The 20,755-nt window shown below is 35.7% G+C and overlaps 1 protein-coding gene across 5 annotated transcripts in view; it reads right to left on the bottom strand.

The window, feature by feature from the left end:
* The window catches only part of LOC121408365 (neurogenic locus notch homolog protein 1-like), a 153,774-nt gene that overhangs the window by 31,006 nt on the left and 102,013 nt on the right, over positions 1-20,755 (bottom strand). For all 5 annotated transcript variants that reach the window (XM_041599815.1, XM_041599816.1, XM_041599818.1 and 2 more), the window contains 11 exons: positions 16,839-16,949; positions 14,042-14,158; positions 13,478-13,591; positions 9,967-10,083; positions 9,399-9,512; positions 8,120-8,233; positions 6,915-7,031; positions 4,998-5,117; positions 3,926-4,048; positions 2,414-2,527; positions 774-893 (listed from right to left, as the gene is read on the bottom strand). In XM_041599815.1, coding sequence (XP_041455749.1) covers positions 774-893; positions 2,414-2,527; positions 3,926-4,048; positions 4,998-5,117; positions 6,915-7,031; positions 8,120-8,233; positions 9,399-9,512; positions 9,967-10,083; positions 13,478-13,591; positions 14,042-14,158; positions 16,839-16,949 — 1,281 coding nt within the window. The remainder of the gene's footprint in view (positions 1-773; positions 894-2,413; positions 2,528-3,925; positions 4,049-4,997; positions 5,118-6,914; positions 7,032-8,119; positions 8,234-9,398; positions 9,513-9,966; positions 10,084-13,477; positions 13,592-14,041; positions 14,159-16,838; positions 16,950-20,755) is intronic.

Below are 20,755 nucleotides of genomic sequence, written 5' to 3'. Positions count from 1 at the left end.
AGCGCATGACACATTATAAATAACGTCTCTATGCGCTTCCAAATGACTTGGATATTATTACCCTGGGTTTAGCCCCTCAGCCTTTACAGCGCTGTGGCATTTCAAGGAATGAATTAATGCCATGCAGGAGCCCATTTACCTCACCTGGGTTGATGCAGTACAATGTGGATAAATTTCTTGCTGAAGGAAACTACGCCATGGCAGGGATTTGAACCCACGACCCTCTGTTTCAAAGTCCGGAGACTAATCCACTGGGCCACGACGCTCCACAATACGTAGGTCTATATGTATGTGTATATGTATATGTATATACGTATTGTTATTTGTTTCTAACAGAAATAAATTCAATTCAATCTATCAAACATTTTCTCATTTGTTCATTTTAGGAAAATGTAATAAGGCCAGATTACGGTTAATTCGTCTTGTGAATTTTCGTTATTCATTCTCAGACAAATTTTATGTGATTTTTTTTGTCAAGGCTCCTTCGCTCCATATTTCTGCCATAAGATAGAAGCCACATTCGGAGAAAAGAAATTAAAATTGAATGTTAGTGGTAAAACATGAATTGCGAATTGAGACTCAGTCGCTGACTTAAGAAAAGTCAAATAATATATACCTGCGGTGCTCAAGATATTTGCCTAAAGTCTGACTATTCAAACAGAATTTGTAAAAAAAAACATGAAATCATTTTATTCTCCTTCATCATTTCTAGGAAAAATCGAACATGACATCACCCACTGTAAGCGCCTTATGGGAAAGATGACTAGTCTTACTCTCAGTTTGGCAGTTGTCCCCGGAGTATCCATCAGCACATTGACACGTGTATCCTGTTCCGCTTCCTATTTCAAAACACGTTCCGCCATTTTGACACGGTGAACTTTGACACGTAACGTCTGGTTAATAATCAAGGAAACAAATGTGTGAAATGAAAACTTATTATTTGGTCCTCTTTGAATTCGGTACTAATGGTAAAAATGATATTTCTATTTTCAAGCGGCGGATGAGAAAAGTGCTAGCAAGTATGGGCTAAATCAAATTCTCGTTTTCAAAAGTTATGTATTCAAAATTAATTTTACAGATCAAAATAAAAGTAGGTGATTACATAAATATAGTCTTCAGCTTGCCTTTATAACCAATACAATAAGAGAATGTGTTATCTTGATGAACTATTTTTAGACTAATTTCAGAGTCTATAATGGACTGCTATTACTGCTGCTATTGTTTATAGCAATTGCTCTTGTACGCTTGATATTACTAAACATTTTTTTCTTTCGAAATTTACCATAATTTATAGACATTTGAGTGCAGTGCAAAATTAATGTAGTTATTCATGATTAGAATTTTTCTCACTTCTGTGAATGGATATATTAGGTGTATATGCAGTGATTGATAATTACATCTTAAGGAAATTGTGCATGCTGTAAACACGTTATTGCCACATATGTAAAACCAATGAAATATATTTTTACGAGAATCATAAAACATATACAATAATACTGCATAAATGATATTGACTTCATCGAAGCAGCCGTTATACAAAATCAAATCCACAAATTCCTATCTGTTCCCCGGTAACATTTCACTTAAGCTGAGTACAACACAATATCGATAGTATGGATGACTTTCTTATTCAAGGGAATGAACGCCCGAGGTAGGAATTGAACCTCAGACCCTCTAATTTAAAGACGTGAACCAGAACCATTACACCATGATGCTTTCATATTTCTTTATGTATGTGTTGTATAGATTAGTACTACTAAGGCCAAAGGTCTAAGATGTCAAATAAGATGATCAGGCAGAATTTACAGGTAAAGTGTTACGATATCCAAACAATCCCTCAACAATCAAAAGGATATTTTGGAGGGATATTTTGACGCCACCTACATTTAAAAGAATCTTTACATTTGTTGTTGAAAGTCTTCTGTTCCGTTTGCTCTTGATAAATGAAATATATGTAGATAAGGGAACAAGGCATGTACTGGCGGGTGTTTCATAAAGCTGTTCGTAAGTTAAGAGCGACTTTAAGAACGACTGGTGATCCTTTCTTGTGGTATATTCATTGGCAATGGTTAAGCGCGTAAAAAAGATCACCTGTCGTTCTTAAAGTCGTTGTTAGCTTACTAACAGCTTTATGAAACTGCCCCAAGGTCATGGAGTGGTGAACACACCAACACCGCAATAAGTATAGCAAACATGGTAAAGAGAAAATGTTTTTAAGCATTTATTTTATTTTTTGGTAGAATATGGGGCTACTCGTTTGTTCCTATATATTTTATTCTTGTATTCATATATGCAAGAGTGGAATGGAAGCAAAACTTTTGCCTGCGTGGTAAGAAAGTGGAGTAGATACTCTACAGCACTATAGGTGAGCCTGCTAATTACCCCCACACCTTTTCGGAAACCTGGTACGTACACTTTTCACAGCTACCTCCTGAGAAACCCGTAGGGCAGATACATTCCGGCAGCGAATTGACATACGCACAGGTTCCTCCATTTTGGCACGGGTCACGAAAACAACCCGTCAATGCTAAATGATTCATGATGATTAAGATGAGGATTAAAATGAAGATGAAGAAGAAGGAGAAGATGATGATGATGAGGAGGAAGGAGAATATGGAGATAAGAAGAAGACATGAAGAAGAAAAAGACACGAAGAAGGAGAAGAAATGAAAAAGAAGAAGAGCAATCGAAAAAATACGAAGAAGAATTAAGAGAAGAATAAGAAGAAAATAGAATAGGAAAAATAAAACAAAGAAGGGGAAGGAATGATAATGACGATATGGAGCTGATAAAGATGGTTTGGTTTTCCCGCCTGCTTTAACGAAGTATTTATATAAGCCCAATGAATATGAAAATAGTAAACAAAACCAAATGGCCAAACATGTCTGCAGTCGCACAAACCGTCGCATCGCCATACGACGCGATGGTACGCATTTCTTAGGAAATATTGAAAACATTGACAATATTATTTTCCACAGCCATCTAAGATTGTTATTCATGTGATTACTATCATTATTTCCCCCCTTCATTTAGATAAAAAATGATTTTAGGAAATACCGCATATTTTTTGGTTAGAGCTGTCTAAATTCTTTTGCATATAACGCCATGTAGCTCCCTGAATGCTGACTGCGTTGATGCATGTATTCATATCTATTAAGTTATTATGTTTTACTATTTTTTGGGCTTGTTTTTTATTTAATACACTTGAAATAGGTGGCTTGGGGAAATGGACGGTCGTATTTTTTATACGAAAATCTGCATGTCTTTGGGTATTGTTGCCATATGTCTGAAACTTAAAATATCACTTTGGTTTTGGTAAGATTTAAAATACGACAAGTTCTTTTCATTTTCTCGAAATCTCGAAATTAACATTTTCACCTAATATCAACTGACACGACTGTGTGTTTGACAGCAGACAAGGTATCATCCAGGCTGAAAATGAAGATTTATGGCATGAAGAGAACTCATAAATTGGTGAGTGGTGAATTCAAAAATTGTGAATCGTGAGAAAAGAAGGCGTCAAGAAACAAACATCAATCTTAACGCCTCATAAACCTTTCAGAATAATGTTATGTGAAAGTGATCGCTTACAGAGACAATTGATACCACATCAAAACAGGATGATAAAATTAATGAAAATAACGAAATTAAAGGTATATGTAATGGAAGAAAATGGAAATAAATTACTGATCACGTAGCATGAATATATAATGATTTGAAGTGAATGAAAAATAAAGATTATTTTGATTAAAAAACCCGACGCTGATGGAAAATGCATGGACATAATAAATAATAAATTAAAAGGTGAAAGAAAATGTTGATGATGATCATGATGATATATGTCACCAAAATGAATCAAGACAGTAAAACATGAAGGAAATGTGAAAAACTTATTACTAAAGGAAATTGAACATATAAAACTTACTAAATTCACATTGAGATCCCTCGAAAAATTCCGGGCAAGCACACTCATAAGAGCCCCCCGCTTGCAGCTGACATATACCACCATTATAACACGAGGTCGCAGGTGCACGACAGTCAGTTATTGCTGAAATTATATAAAGGTACATTACGAGAATAATAGCTTACATGGGATGTGTTTAATGGGAAGTTGACTGATATGAAATCAATTTAAATTTAGGTGAAGTAAATTGAAATTAAACTGGATCAAAAATTAATTTCATGGGGAATTTAAACGTGTGCAGTTTCCAAAAAAGTGTTCTAACTAATGAACAAAAATAAGGTGATTGCTAAATGTGGAGCGATCCCTTCGGTCTAGAGAAATCGAAAGAAGGTTGTGACATCATTAGGACTGACACTATCGTGTTTTCATTGCGCGAAATGTAAAGAATGCAGTGGCGATAGAGAGCTCCGTCTGTCAATTCAAGAACCCTCTCGTCCAGACCGTTTACTCAACTCCAACATGTTCCAAGCGGCCGTAAGTATGACATCGTACGAATAGACATGTTTACCAACAGTATCCAATTTCAATCATACTTTGCAAACGAAGTATACTTTATTCACAACTGAATGGTTGCAATATTCTTGGAAGACATATCCATGTCTAGGGTAAACACACAGGATTAAAAATTAAGCCTATACTGCAGTGATTTCATTATAATGAAAAAGAAGGTATGCCTCGTCACTTGATTAAAAAGAAGCATCAATAAATTTGAATCACTAAGTTAACAGGTCTACACGTAGCACGCTGAATTTCTGTTTAATTTTTGCTTTCAGGATACAGGATTGCGTCCGAGATCTGAATTTGCCAGAGCCTATCACTCGAAATAATTAGCAGGCCAGCTATTTCTACGGTATTGCTCTTCTATTTTGCGCACAAATTGCAGATTTACATTCGTTCAAAAGTTTACCAAATACCCTATATTTTTTTTATTGTTTCATGCGTGTTCAAATTTATAATCACAAACGCAATAACATTATGCTCACTTTCTATCTTATTCAGTTTTGTTAAGTCAAGCTTATAAACTGTTACCTACGTATTTCACATTGGTCGCCTTCAAAGTCAGAAGTACATAAGCATTCGTTTGAGCTTTGCTGTGCTGACTGGGCACAGGTTCCACCATTAACACAGGGTAAAATATTGGTACAGTCTGCAACTAAATAGGAGAGAAAAGCGAATGTTAGTCTATTATGCCAGGTTAGTTTGATCCTTGCTTTAATAAAGCACTACCAGTCAAAATTAATTCTATTATGAGATAAAATCGATTTTTTTTAAGTTTGTATACACTTTGCAAATTAATATTTGATCTAATTCTAAGATCGTCTACATTAATCAGGGGCCAGAAATGTAAAGCATAGCTTATCCTGTATTATTTTCATATTTTGTTGTATTGTGTTTGTTATCATTTTTTTAGCCATAATTAAATAAATACAATACAATCATCGTAGATCTTTTTAAAAGATTTATTCCATTTGAATACAATGTACAATTACTCTTGAAAATGAAGTGTACGATTCAGATAATCGCCGACGTTGGTGTCATGGGACCGTCGTCTAATTACCGTTTGTTTTAACCATTACATGTACCTTGGTCTGTCATTTAGTGTAATGTCCAGATGGTCCAATTTATTATTTATTGCTTATTATTTTGCACTTTTTGAAATGAATATGTCGGAGATAGCTCAAAGGGATAATATAGGAAATGGATTAAGCTTTACAGCTTAAGACAAAAAATGGGATATTTGGCAATTTGACCAAACAGTTAGTAGACGTAGGTAGTGTGAACAAACATGTCGGAGACAAATTGGATTAGACCATGTATATACACTGAGGTGGGATTGGAATACATTATAGTTGGATTCCATATAATGTATAATGACTAGGCGAGTGTAGACCAAGTGAAATTTTACCTTATGCTCTTACGAATTCGTTTAGTTTTTATTGACATACTCCGTAAAAGTGAATCGTGAGCAATGTAAGTTGACTTTTACCAGCTTCTTTGCTCGACTCATTTAGATCATCCACTTAAATGATTACTGACATTCGTTTTTCATGCATACAATTTAAATAAAAAAAGTTGTGGACAATATCGAAGTCTGCCAGAGGCTTACATGACGAATCAAACGCAAACTGCCTGTCATGGGATGGGTCCATTTAAGTTCCGTTAATACAGCATTCAATTTTATTTCAGTATTTATAAAATCCCTTGTGATCACTTAACTTTTACATAAAATATTTATTTCTACTGCTTAAATACTACTACTATTACTACTACTACTACTACTACTTCTACTACTACTACTACTACTACTATTACTACTACTACTATTACTACTACTACTTCTACTACTATTACTACCACTTCTACTACTACTACGACTACTACTGCTACTACTACTTTTACTACTACTACTACTACAACTACTGTTACTACTACTTTTACTACTACTACTACTACTACAACTACTGTTACTACTATTTCTTCTACTACTATTACTACTACATGTTTTTATTGGCACTATAGGCCAGCATGCATTGGTTTATTATTGTTTTAAGCAGTAAAAGAACAAGGTGCACAACATAAACTATGTTAGCAGGTTTGAATTGCAGAAGGAAACGCAACAGTGTTAATATAAATCAGTGGTGTTCGAGCAGGGATTTAAGACTTCACTGAGATTTCCAATGTTTGGGCACTCCCAAATCAATTTGCCGACTGCTATCTTAATAGATATGTTGTGAGTGACAAGAGAGAGATGAACAGTGTGGGTATGTGTGCGTGGGTGAGGGTGTATACGTGTGTGTGTATGTGTGGGGGCTCAGGGTCTGTGTGTTTTAACACCAAAGGACACTCATTAATTATTAAAAGTGCAACCTTTCTCAAAAGCTTGTATACAACACAAGATAAAATTTACATGACAGATTTCCCCCAAAACCTCGGTTAGTAATATACGTACGTATGTCACAATAGTCGCCAATATAACTAGCAGTACACACGCATTGGTAGACATCGCCTTGGTTAAGACACGCACCACCATTTTGGCAGGGGATAGCAGTCCTACAATCTTGTTTTACTAGAACAGAGGGTATTAATTTGTTAGTAATAAGTGTTAGTAACATGTTTTTTATGACATAAACATTTTCAATCATAAAGCCTTTAACTATCTTATTTACATGGCAACATGACAAATATATACAGGGTCCGCTGTCTGAGTAGGATAATATGAGGCAAATTTCTGACACTCTTTGTTACTCATAAGGTTTGTGAATAGGCCTACACTCAGATTTTTATACCTATATATCAAACTTTCATACAATCATCGATAATGAAAAAGTTTTTTTCATACATGTGGGTATAAGTTTAAAGGGATGTGAGGTCCAAGTTTAACAATGTCCTGATTGCAATTCAATCAAAATGTTTCATACAAAAACGTCTGTCAAAAGGGGAAAATCCTGAAGTTATTCATCATCTTTGTTGGTTGCTAGGAATAAGCATCTCGGGGGTGTTTCATAAAGCTGTTCTAAAGTTACACGTGTCTTTACCCACGAATGGTGTCATACTATTGTGCTCAATGATATTATCCTCTATTTTCCAGGAAGTTCTAAAAGTGGGACCGAGTTCATATGACCCTAAGCAAATTTTGGCACCTAATAAACTTTACATTCACATAATATACAACTGTACTCATCAAAGATCGATTAACACACAAAAAGAAAATCCGAAAATGGTAATAAAAATGATCTATTGTTTTGGTATATCGCTATGTCACTGGTCGTGCGTGAATTTGTGCAAAACCTAAAACAGCTTTATGAGAAGCCTGCTAATTGGGCAGTATAAGTAATCGTAGAAATAATGATTTTGAAATATTCCGAAATTTTTGAAATATAAAAAGTGAAATTATGCAGAGAGGATAAGGGGAATAGAAAAGAAGAAAAGGCAAAGACAGTAGGTTGGGAGGCACCTAGCGAAACTGAAAAAAGTTGATTCAGCAACAATTAGTTGTAGGGTATTGATTATCCTACCACATGTTTACTGAATACATGTTTAAATAACATTTCCAAGGGCATCTTATTTTAGACTGTAATACTTGGGTACTGTGATTTATTACTTATTTCTACCCGTCATATTTAGTACTTTTCCAGATTTTCTCCGAGAACTTACTGTCTTCACAAGTTGGTCCTTCAAACGGGTCCGGGCACGAACATTTGAAAGTAGAACCAGTATTGTTACAACTACCACCATTTTTACATGGGTCTAGATCACATGGTTGCTGGACTATAACAACAAATGAAATTAAATGTGGTTGGAAGGAATCCATCCATGTGCATCGACAATTGAAATGCATAACATTAAGATTTGTCATAATATTGAAAGCTCTATCCGATGGTTGTCTTTTAAAAACTTTAATGCCTAAAAAATATGTTTGTATAATAAGACATATTCCATAATTCTTTCATAAAAAATCGATTGTTTATAATTCCTGATAAAAAAATCATGGAATATGAAAAATAAATATAATAACAGCTAATTTTCTCATAAATGAAGTATTCAAATGCAGCATCTGTATTGAGGTCAATAAGCTCAAGGACAAATCCGAATTCGGTGGCATTTCCAAATATTAAAGAATGCTAACCAACGAATTCTAATTTATCATCAGGCCCAAATCGAAAACCCCCATTAAAGCCCAAATGTTGATAGCCTATCAATACAAGATAGTTGCATTCAGACTGCTACATTATGTTGTTTGACAATGAATTCTAATATGACAAAGGGAATTGAGCCCTCAACCCCTACATTGAAATCATATAATCTAGTAAGACCACACCTCTAAATATAAAGATGCTAGCGTTAAATTATAATTCTTGCTTGGACTTAATTATCTTCGGGGTTAAGTGGCGTCTCTCTTGCGATTGGCTATAGACCTTCTGGAGATAGCTAAACATAAGCGACGATTGTTTTGGCAAAATATGCAGTTTGTTATTCAGCTAATAAACTTAAAGTAGTTGAGATCAAACTAAAATTTAATAAAACTTTAAACGTATTGTTAATATATTTCTAGAGATGCATAAAATACTTTTTGATATTTCTGCCGTTAGTTGTAAACACTTTACGCTTTACAAACGCAATTAAGACAAACAATATACACACTTTGCATAAATATCCGTTGAAAATAAAATTAAGAAATATGAAATTTACTATATAATGAGCAAAAAATAAGGATATTGCCCTTTGAAACGCGTAATTGCAGTTTTTTGACTTAGCAGAATGGTAAGCAAATTAATTTTGTCTTATAACACCTGGTACATGTTGTAACAGCGGTAAGCAAAAGCAAAAAAGATAATTGATATATCAACAGCAAAGTTCAACGCAGAAACATACTTTATAATTATTCACAGCAAGTTTGATATTTTAAAGCATAGATTCTGATTCTAGGCTTTACCAGTTTGTGTTTGACATCTGTCACCGGAGTAAGTTGAGGGACAGTTGCATGTGAATCCTGTAGAAAGCAATCCACACGTTCCTCCATTGATGCACGGATTAGAGTCACATGGACCTATATAGGCCAAGGAATGTAAAACATTATCATCAATAAATGCTTAAACCCTTTTCTACATAATAGAAAAAGGGGTCATCCCATAAAATGTCTAAGGACGAGCATGTCTAGAGAGCTGTTCATATTAGCTTTAAGCAATCATTTCTTATATAAAAGAAGACAACTTACTGGGTATACCATGTTGATCAAGGATACGCTCGAATTTGACCTCTTGTTCTGACATATCTGAAACTATTTCGTAAAGCTATTCATTTATTCATTTTGTATGGAAAAAGTTTTTTTGTATTTATTGTAAAGCGATTGTTAATGTAATCATGATTATAATAAAATATTTTATTTTTGTATTTATTGTAAAGCGATTGTTAATGTCATCATGATTATATGCGTTTTAATAACTTTCTATTACACCATTATTCAATATGCATTATTATTATTCTGAATGTAAGATACTTGCTTTGGTTGCACGTTGTTCCTGTATAGGGTGGCACACACTGACATGTAAAGGAAGAGAAATCTGCCGACGGATTGCACTGCCCTCCCGACTGACATGGATTCGGGATACAGGGGTTCGCTGGATACACAATAAAACAGGAAAGTTCAAGAAGAAGAACGCTTAAGTCACATAGAATAGCAGATTTCAACCCCAAACGTCTTTCATATATTACATACAAATATACTTGTAAATAATTTGATGATGTATGTCATGAAAGAAGTTTTACTAACGCAGACTAAAAGACACCGTATATACATGTATATGTATATATATATATATATATATATATATATATGTAATGTGTGAAGTAATTGAAGTAATACATGTACAACAGCTTTGGCAACACTTTCATTTAAATATTTTGTGAAAGGAATGGATGAAGTGAACAATGGTAGGCGTAGCTTAAATCAAGGTTCCCCAGAGCTCTCTACCCTTTGGAAAAATTAGCGATGCCGAAAAATGTCTCTGCCGGGAATCGAAACCGGACCCCAAGCTTTGAACGCTGGTGCATTAACCACTAGACTACATAGACGGGTTAGTGGCTAAGGCGACCCCGTTCTGATTGACCGTCGGAAAGACAAATTTTTGACACTATACCAATTATAATTTCCTTTGTCGGGTGAAGGTGGGTTTTGTATATATATATATATATATATATATATATATATATTACCTCTTAACGCGCAAAGCGAGTTAATGAGAGGTTATCTCAGGTCAGACTAGCTGGACAACAACATATCTCGCCAGCGGTACGTAACAGGTGTTTACAAGGAAGGGGCCTGGTCAGGCGAATTCCTTTGTCCTGGTGGAGATATGTTGCGATGCCAAATATGGTATTTTTCGGACTTCACGAGGAGGCGTGGCCCAAAAAATGTTGCATTGCGAATTTTGGTAGTTCGGACATCACAAGGAGGCGTGGCTAAAGATGCTACGTCGCGTTAGCTGACGTGGTAATTTCGGGAGGGGGCAAAATCCAATTTCTAACAAGTTAGCATTCTTCTTCGTGGAGTCGAGTGGAAAGCATCTTTATCTCAATTCACCTGTTTTGTGCCACATACTTCCTGTATTTTTCCCTCCTCCACCCCCTTGTCACCCCCACTAATTTTTCAACATCAAGATGTTTTGTTTCATGTTATTCATTCTAACCTGCATGTGAGCTTCGGGCCTTAAGCCTGGTCGCACACCCAAAGTGGGCCGCAAGGTAATTCCATCCAACCTGTTCACCTACTTTTAGATAACTTTGGATTTTTACTTTGGTCTACCAGTTAGTTTAGTTCAATTATCATCAGGTGTTCAGAGGGGTGTTTTCGCCCTTGCTGGAGCTCGGCCTTTTCCCAACACATGATTCTTCACTTATTATGGGCTTCCTGAGATAATAATTTTCAGTTATTTAGACCAATTTCGTATATTCCACTCCTCAGGTTATAATGTGAACGGGGCTTGGTTCGTCACCCGATTTGGATGAGGCCACCAGCGAATTCCATTTAGGACCGAACATTAACGTTGCCTCGTTCACATTCTAGTTCGGGGCCGTTGGTGGGGCTTCTGAGCACTAGTTTCTGTTTTAAAAGTTTTCCTGCATAAGCTCGTGTTGCAAACGGGAATCTTTGCTTCGTAGCTTTGCAGATGGATTTTTACGTTTCCCACATTTGGCCAACATGACAAACTGGTGTCTTTGTCATGAATGTGGATGGACTGTTTTAATTTTCAATTGAGGAGATTGGTTTAATAACATATTTTTTTCGCATATGACACATCTCAGGAGGCTTTACGTTTATACATGTATTATTATGTTTTAATTCTTGCATTATATTATTTTGGCTTTATTTGATGCCACATCATTTTACATTTCGGTATACATCATTTGGAAGATGCTTTTCAGAAACAATTTATTAAACTCCACGGAAACTGCATTTACTCTCCTCTCGTGTATTTTGTCTGGGTTGAGATAAATATATATATACAGTGCGTCTAACAAAAAACGAAACCGAGATTTATCGATGATTTATCACTCAATCACAAATACAATAGACAAATGACCTACCATTTTAAAGCTTAGATCTCCTCTTTCATCTGGAATTACTTAAATTATTTCTCATTCATGCATGAGTGAGCAAAAACAATTAAAAAAGGGGATTCCAAAAAGACACCTGGCGGGCCGTATCTGGGTTTTAAAAAGTTCAATATCTGCTCTTTAATTTGATACCTCAATTACAGAAAATGCTTAAGGAATGAAAAAGTTTTGGCAATTTGAAAGAAGGCTTGAATTTCAATAATTTCATAAAATGAAGAGGTTTTACAGGCTAGCGTTCAAACTCACTCGACGCTCCGTTTTGTTGACGATCAGCCAAGCATTAAGACTTTTGTTAACCATGCGATGGCTTCTGTGGGAAACCGTTGAAAACACGTTTATTAAATAAAATTATGGAAATGCAAGAAATGTTTCGAGGGTTCATAACTTTACTTTATGATCATTCTCTATGATTAAGTTATCAAATAAAAGAGCAGATATTGATCTTTTTAGTCATGTGATTTTCTTTTTGAAATTCAGATACCCCCGCCAAATGAGTTTTTGGTCATCCTTTCTTCGAATTATTTTTGCCAACTCATGCGTGAATGAGGAATAATCTAAATAATACCAGATGAAAGAGGAGATCCTAAGCTTTACATTGGTAGGTCATTTGTCTATTTTATTTATGATTAAGTTATGATAAATCATCGCTTAATCTCGGTTTCGTTTTTTCTGGGACGCACTGTATACAAGGAAATGAAATTAATACAAGCCGTTTGATTGATTTAGTAATTTACCTATTGAGAAAAAAACAAACACAATTAATGGAGGAACAGAGGTAAATCAGTTCCTTAAGATATCAGTTTTAATTTGTATAAAAAAAATAATTAGGACTGAGGTAGCCATACACAGGCAGAAACATGTTGCTAAGCAACATGATGATAGTATGGATTTTTATTTTGCAGATCAAAAAAGCGATGAAATGACCATCGTCTTGTTTACATTGTTGAATCCATTAAAATGAATCGACCATGTCACTGCCCCATGGAAATAAGACCAGGAATAAGAAAGGAAAAAAAGACTTTGCTGAATAGAGAGTGAGAAATAAAATAAAAAGTTTGAAATACGAAGAAACGACGCAAAATGACAGGAAATTGCCAAAAAATAAATTTAAAAGATGACGAAAAAAAAGTTCTCCCAGATAAGATTTTGGGTGGGAGACACAAAATAAATCATGCCCGTATTGTTTTTAAAACTATAACCGGTAGATAGTGTTCAACTTGGAATAAAAGGGTATAATAGCTAAGAATGTAACCCCCAATTTGGCAAGTATCCAGCATAAGATATAAAAAATAACACCTATATGATTTTGTTTTTAATCGCTCTGCATGACATGTGGTTGTGACTAACGGAATAGCAATTTTTATATTTTAGAGTGTAGATTATGAGTCTCGGTTTTACCAATTTGTGTTTGACATCTGTCACCGGTGTAAGTTGAGGGACAGTTGCATGTGAATCCTGTAGAAAGCACTCCACACGTTCCTCCATTGATGCACGGATTAGAGTCACATGGACCTATATAGGCCAAGGAATGTAAAACATTATCATCAATAAATGCTTAAACATTTTGCTACATAATAGAAAGAGGGGTCATCCCGTAAAATGTCTAAGAACAAGCTTTCGGTAAACAATTAGCTTTTGGTAAACAATTATTTCTTATATAAAATAAGACAACTTACTGGGTATACCATGTTGATCAAGGATACGCTCGAATTTGACCTCTTGTTCTGACGTATCTGAAACTATTTCGTAAAGCTATTCATATATTCATTTTGTATGGAAAGAGTTTTTTTGTATTTATTGTAAAGCGATTGTTAATGTCATCATGATTATAATAAAACATTCTTTGGATTTACTGTCAAGCGAATTTTTTATATCATCATGATTATATGCGTTTTAATAATTTTCTATTACACCATTATTAAGTCGGGATTATTAATAATATTCTTAATGCAAGATACTTGCTTTGGTTGCACGTTGTTCCTGTGTAGGGTGACACACACTGACATGTAAAGGAAGAGAAATCTGCCGATGGATTGCACTGCCCTCCCGACTGACATGGATTCGGGTTACAGGGGTTCGCTGGATACACAATAAAACAGGAAAGTTCAAGAATGAAGAGCAATCAATAACTCCAAAGTCACATAGAATAGCAGCAAATTTCAACCCCAAACGTCTTTCATTTAATATATATATATATATATATATATATATATACATACATAAAAAAAAATCTTGATGCTTTATATCATAAAAGACGTGTTACTAACATAGACTAAAAGATACTTATGTATAAAACAATTTATTGAATACACACCGTTCAATCGATTATATCAATTTACCAATAAAACACAAAGGAGAAACGGAGACAAATTATATTACTGAATATATCAGTTTTGATTCGTATAACAAAATACATTAGGACTGAGGTAGCTATACACAGGCAGTAACATTTTTCTAAGTAAAATGTTGAGGGTATGGATTTATATTTCGACGTTGCAAGAAAGATATTAAATGACCATCGTCTTGTATATATTGCTGGATCCATTGGAGCTTATCGACCGGGCCCCGACCCTTTGAAAAAAAACAAGAAGAAAGGAAGAGGACTTTGCTGAAAAGTGAGTCAGAAGCGAAAAAAAAGGTTTGAAAAATGAACGAAGCCAAATGAAAGGAAATTGGAAAAAAACACGAAAAAAACTCAAGAAGATGTAGGCTGGGGTGAACCATAAAATATGTCCGCATTTAAAAAGCGTCAACTCATAATAAATGGTAGAATGTGTTCAACCTGGAAAACAGGTAAAGTGTAATCTCCAATTTGGCAAAAACCCAGTAAAATATATCGAACAAATAACGCCTGGACGACATAACACCTTGACAAAAAAAGAAATCACTCGCTCCGCATGATAGATGGCACTGACTAAACAGGAAAAGCAAATTATATATAGATATCTTTTGCAATAAAGTATAGAGGGGGAAAAATAGATAGAATTTGATTTTTTTCTCTGGCAGAAGACAAAGTCTGTCCATATACGTATATTACATAAAATCCACATTTTTGTCATACTCGGTATTGACCCGAGGTTCAGAAAAAAAGTTGGGAGCAAAAGGTGGCCTCATCATTGGAGCCTGGACTCTTATTTACACGTAGATTAGGTTTTAAGTAGGTGCTACTTAGTTTTTGGAGTCTTTTCTCAGTATAGTATAGCATGAAGATCCCTAAATTTTTAATTTACATTTTTGGTGTATAATTTTGACTATTTGAACGAAAATATCGTCAGTTTTATTCAAAAAACAAACATTTATTTTTTAAGGAGTGTCATTCTGCGTCGCTCTGTTCGATCCACTCACAGGTAGAAATAGAATGGTTTTGGATGGCATGAAAATACTGATATCTCATACAATGTAAGATTATGGTGTTTTTGCTGATGACGTTGATACACTTATCAGGGCGGTGGAGGTTGAAGGAGTAGCGAGGCAAGGTGATATTAATATATTACCGGAACACCTACGAAGATGCCAAAGATATTTTCCTCACAAGCTCATTGAGCAGGCAAACCACATTTTTAATTATAGGAAAAAATTCATCGTGACATCGTATCATAAACACAAAGGAAATAAATAGTGTGAGTGTGTGTATGACATTATCAATTCAATCATTTTCATACGGCTCGTTTTGTGCGTGTGCTTTCTTAATGAAAAACTTAAAAATTCAATGTAATGTTTCTTTCATTTTCCATTTTTATTCATTTAACTTCTTGGTGTGGTCTTGGCCCGTGAGAAGTTATGCCGCAAAAAGTCAGTCCTTACTATGACAATGTTATTGTCATTGTATTTAAACTGAAAATCATCAAGTTTTGTGGAATTCAATTAATAGGCTTTAAATCTGAACCTGTAGCTTTGAACCCTTTTACAGGGCGGGGAAGGGGGTGGAGGACATGAGAAACCTGTGTTGCAGACAGGTGCGATCAACATATATCTTTCCCCATTTTGTTCTCACTTTCTCTAAGTCTTTATTCCGGACTATAATAATAATAATAATGATAATAATAATAATAATATTTACCCAGGGAAGTTACTTCAGTTCTGAAAACTGTTCGCCCTGCGGGCCCTGCTATTATTATTACCCCGGCTTTAGCTGGGCTGCCTAGGCGCTCAATCATTCAAAGAATTTCTTCCTACCGGGTACCCATTCACCTCACCTGGGTTGAGTGCAGCACAATGTGAATAAATTTCTTGCTGAAGGAAATTACGCCATGGCTGGGATTCGAAGCAACAGCTCTCTGTTTCAAAGTCAGAAGACTAATCCACTGGGCCACAACGCTCCACATCTCGCATTTACTACGAGGAATCTCTACAACGCACCAATTCCTTTGAAAATGCAAGTCAAATTACAATGGACAGCTGAGAGACATTTGTCGAAAGTGGAATCTCTTGACTCTGGACAACGACGTAGTCGCATTGTTCGTCCGGTGAAAATCTTCGAATGATCTGCAGTCCCAGTCCACCAACTTTCGACAAAAGCCTCTCAGCATTCCTTTGTGATTTAAATTGCAGTTTCAATGGAACTGAAGCGTCGTAGAGAATTTCCACGGAGTACATGCGAAAAATACCTATTTTTTTTCTCTCTCTCTCGACCTCACAATCCTAATACATTGCTCCAAAGATTTAGCTGTTGCTGGAACCCTTCCCGAGTAGCTTGATCAATATTATCAATTGTTATTATATCTATATAAAGAGAATGGAATGTGTGGGATGAGAATACCGTTCTGGCAGTTTGTTCCAGCGTGTGTAGCAGGACAGTTGCATTGGAAACCATTCGAAAGAGATACGCAGGTTCCACCGTTTAAACAGGCATTTGCCTGCAGACAAAAATCTATGGAACGCAATATAACAAAGAGAAGACACCATTAACAAGACTGAGTCTAGATAGGAGCGTTTTGACATCGAAAAGAACGATCAGTCCCTGTCAGTCTCAAACAAACGTCATATATTTATAGAAACAAGTGGAATGCCTCTGGCCGTCTCACCTGCATCACGCGGTTCAATATAGCAGCAGTGCTGACTTTGAATACTACTCTAACTCGCACAAGATGTTCAGTGATACATGGCTACTCTTATGTCCACTTTTTATGAACTAGACCAATAAACTTACAGAGATATGATGGTTATTCGACAAAAAACCCCAACATGGCCAAAGTTCATTGACCTTACATGACCTTTGACCTTGATCATGTGACCTGAAACTTGAACAGGATGTTCAGTGATACTTGATTACTCTTATGTACAAGTTTCATGAATCAGATCCATAAACTTTCAAAGTTAGGATGGTAATTCAACAGATATACCCAATTCGGCCAAAGTTCATTGACCTTTGACCTTGGTATGTGACCTGAAACGCGCACAGGATGTTCAGTGATACTTGATTACTTCGGCCAAAGTTCATTGACCCTAAATGACCTTTGACCTTAATCATGAGACCTGAAACTTGCACAAAATGTTCAGTGATGCTTGATTACTATTATTTCCAAGTTTCATGAATCAGATCCATAAACTTTCAAAGTTATGATGGGAATTCAACAGATATCCCCAATTCGGCCAAAGTTCATTGACCCTAAATGACCTTTGACCTTGGTCATGTGACGTGAAACTCATGCAGGATGTTCAGTGATACTTGATTAATCTTATGTCCAAGTTTCATGAACTAGGTCCATATATTTTCTAAGTTATGATGACATTTCAAAAACTTAACCTCAGGTTAAGATTTGATGTTGACGCCGCCGCCGCCGCCGTCGGAAAAGCGGCGCCTATAGTCTCACTTTGCTTCGCAGGTGAGACAAAAATCACTGTTAGGCCTTTTATTTATTGAGAGATATATATGCTGCACCTGTTTTATAATCATGCTAGCAATAAGACCATATAATTTGGCATCTGCAGTAGGTATCTCTTACTGATAAAAAAATATTATTTCAATTATTGTTATTACTGGTACTATTACTGTAATGCCAACAATTATCATCATTTTTATTGTTATAATAACTAAAATAAAGATGAAGATGATGATTATTATTACCATCATCATTATGAGTTATATTTATGATAATCATCACGGTTGTTATACTTTGATCATAATCGATAAAAATGATCACTTTTTTATCATTATAATTAACATTATCATTTTCATGATAAAATTAACACTGTCATGATTATTGCTGCAATTAGTTTGTTATTACTGCCACAATAGGGAGTTTTCGCTTGGTGACGTATGAAGCATTCTAGTACAAAGTAAATGTATTGTAAATGACCTTCAAATAAAAAATGACAGCTGGGAGATCTTTCCCAAAAATTGGCGAACAAGAGCGGCAGTTTCGTCTTAAGTTTCAGAGCTGACGAACAATTGCAAATATGTCATTTGTACAGAATAAACGACAAAATTGCGGCTTTGATCCTCCAATTTTCGACCTAGACTTCTTTGATGGTCTTTGTCATGACGGGCGTTTGACAATATATATTTTTTGCTCTCGGATCCTCCGTACGTCGCCGTTCGAAAACTCCCTATTTACTCCCGCAGACGCCACCACCACCACTAGCGTATTTTAGCACCCACTTCGCAGAGGCTTTGTGCAAAAACATTCAGAATCTATTAAAAATACCCGTCAAATCACAATGGACAGATTAGAGGTCATTGTCGAAAGTTGGCCGACCGGGACAACACATCGTTTTGAGATTGGGATTGGGTAACAAATTGTAATTATGTCGTTTTTCCGGCGTCTACGACGACATTGCTATTTTGAATCACCGATTTTCGACAAAGGATGCTTTGTTATGAAGGGTTTTTGACAAACGTTCTCTGTGTTATAGAAAGCGTCTGCGAAGTGATTGTAAAATGCCCTTTTAGCACGTAGTTCACCACCACTCCTCCTCCTACTTCTAAAGAGATGAAGTTATAATACAACCACTTCTACCTGCGGCGGCGCTAGAGTACTTTGTTGGTGGGGGCCAGAACAACAGAATGCGACGAATTTTTCTCACTTAAAAGGGGTATGATACGGTTACTGGATGCATGCCTCTCTTACTAAAACTGTTTTCCTCCTGAAATGTTATTTATTTTCCCCTTCAGTTCTCCCTTCTTTTCTTTTCCTTTTCATTGCTATCACCATCATCATTAAACCTCAATTTATTATTGCAAGCTCCCGTTCTGCAGCGTCAGAAGATGACAGTTCCAATCTTTAACTAAACCCGACTCAATTTCGCGTACGCACCGACACTTGAACATTTAATGTAATAGGAAATTGAACATGAAATGAAATAGGAAAAAAATTGTGAATAGAAAAACAAAATCACGAATGCGTGCAATGCAAAATGAAGATATAAAAACCAAAATTTTACGAGAAGTCGGCAATATTACACAAATCCCCCTATACCATGCATACACTTAGCCACAAATGAATAAATCATCTGAACGTTTGCAGGGAACACTATCACAAAGGGACTGGAAATGAAGAAAACCACTGTGAATACAAGGAGGGGCAATGAATACCCAACACAAGAGGAACAGACTCCAGACTGACCCATCTATTACGTCATTACCAATTGGTGTGCTTGTATGGAATCTGTTTCGTTGATGTGGTTGTATCAATTAATAAGTAGGTAATAAATCATATATTAATGAGAGATATTAATGAAATTAGCTCTTATTAATGTAAGAAAAGATAATATAAGTGTTGCATGATATTATTGCATCTAGAAATGAAAGAGTGGTATTATATCAAATACAAAGTGGCGTCTGAAGAAGAGATAATAATAATAATAATAATTGACAACATTTATATAGCGCTTATCACAAAGAATGTCTCTAAGCGCTTAAGGAAAATAAATAGGAAGACAAGAAATTTCAGCTAAAATTAAATTATACATGTTGACAGTTGAAAGTAGACAGTTCAAGCGGCATATGCTAAGGACGATCTATTTAACAAAAAGGTGAGTTTTTAACATAGATTTGAATTTGTCAGTTGAGTCTGCTTGTTTTATGCTCTGAGGTAGGTTGTTCCAAAGTTGAGGGGATGCTGAACAAAAAGATCGGGAACCATAAGACTGGGTGTTGATGGCAGGAACTGCTAAGAGTGATTTTTTGCATGAGCGCAAGTTGCGGGAGGGCGAGTATTCTGATATTAATTGTTGAAGATAGACTGGAGCTGATTTTATCAAACATTGGAAAGTAAGCAAGAGGATCTTAAAATCAACTCGTTCACGAACCCTTAGCATATGAAGCTCCCTTAGCAGTGGAGTGACAGACTCACGTGAACGACGTTTAGCAATAAGCATAGCTGCTGAATTTTGTATTCTCTGCAGTTTGTTAATCTGTGAATCAGGTAGACCATACAGAAGACTGTTGCAAAAGTCAATGCGAGACATGACTAGTGCCTGAACAAGCCTCTGGGTGGTCTTTTTTGTAAGAAATTGACGGATGCTACCAATTTTATGCAATGCAAACGAGGCATATCTGCACAAGTAGTTCACATGGGTCTTTAGAGACATATTATTATCAAACATGACCCCTAGGTTTCTAGCAGCCGCAGAGCATTCTATATCAGTACCATCAAAAGAAGGCGATGCAGAGAGTGATAGTTACGGGCAATAGAAAGATATATGTATATGGAGACAGAGAAAGCGAGAGAGAGA

The sequence above is a fragment of the Lytechinus variegatus genome, chromosome 2 (assembly GCF_018143015.1).
Source record: "Lytechinus variegatus isolate NC3 chromosome 2, Lvar_3.0, whole genome shotgun sequence".
Taxonomy (NCBI): domain Eukaryota; kingdom Metazoa; phylum Echinodermata; class Echinoidea; order Temnopleuroida; family Toxopneustidae; genus Lytechinus; species Lytechinus variegatus.
The sequence above is the reverse complement of the archived record's forward strand: the minus strand, read 5'-3'. Positions and strand labels throughout refer to the sequence as shown.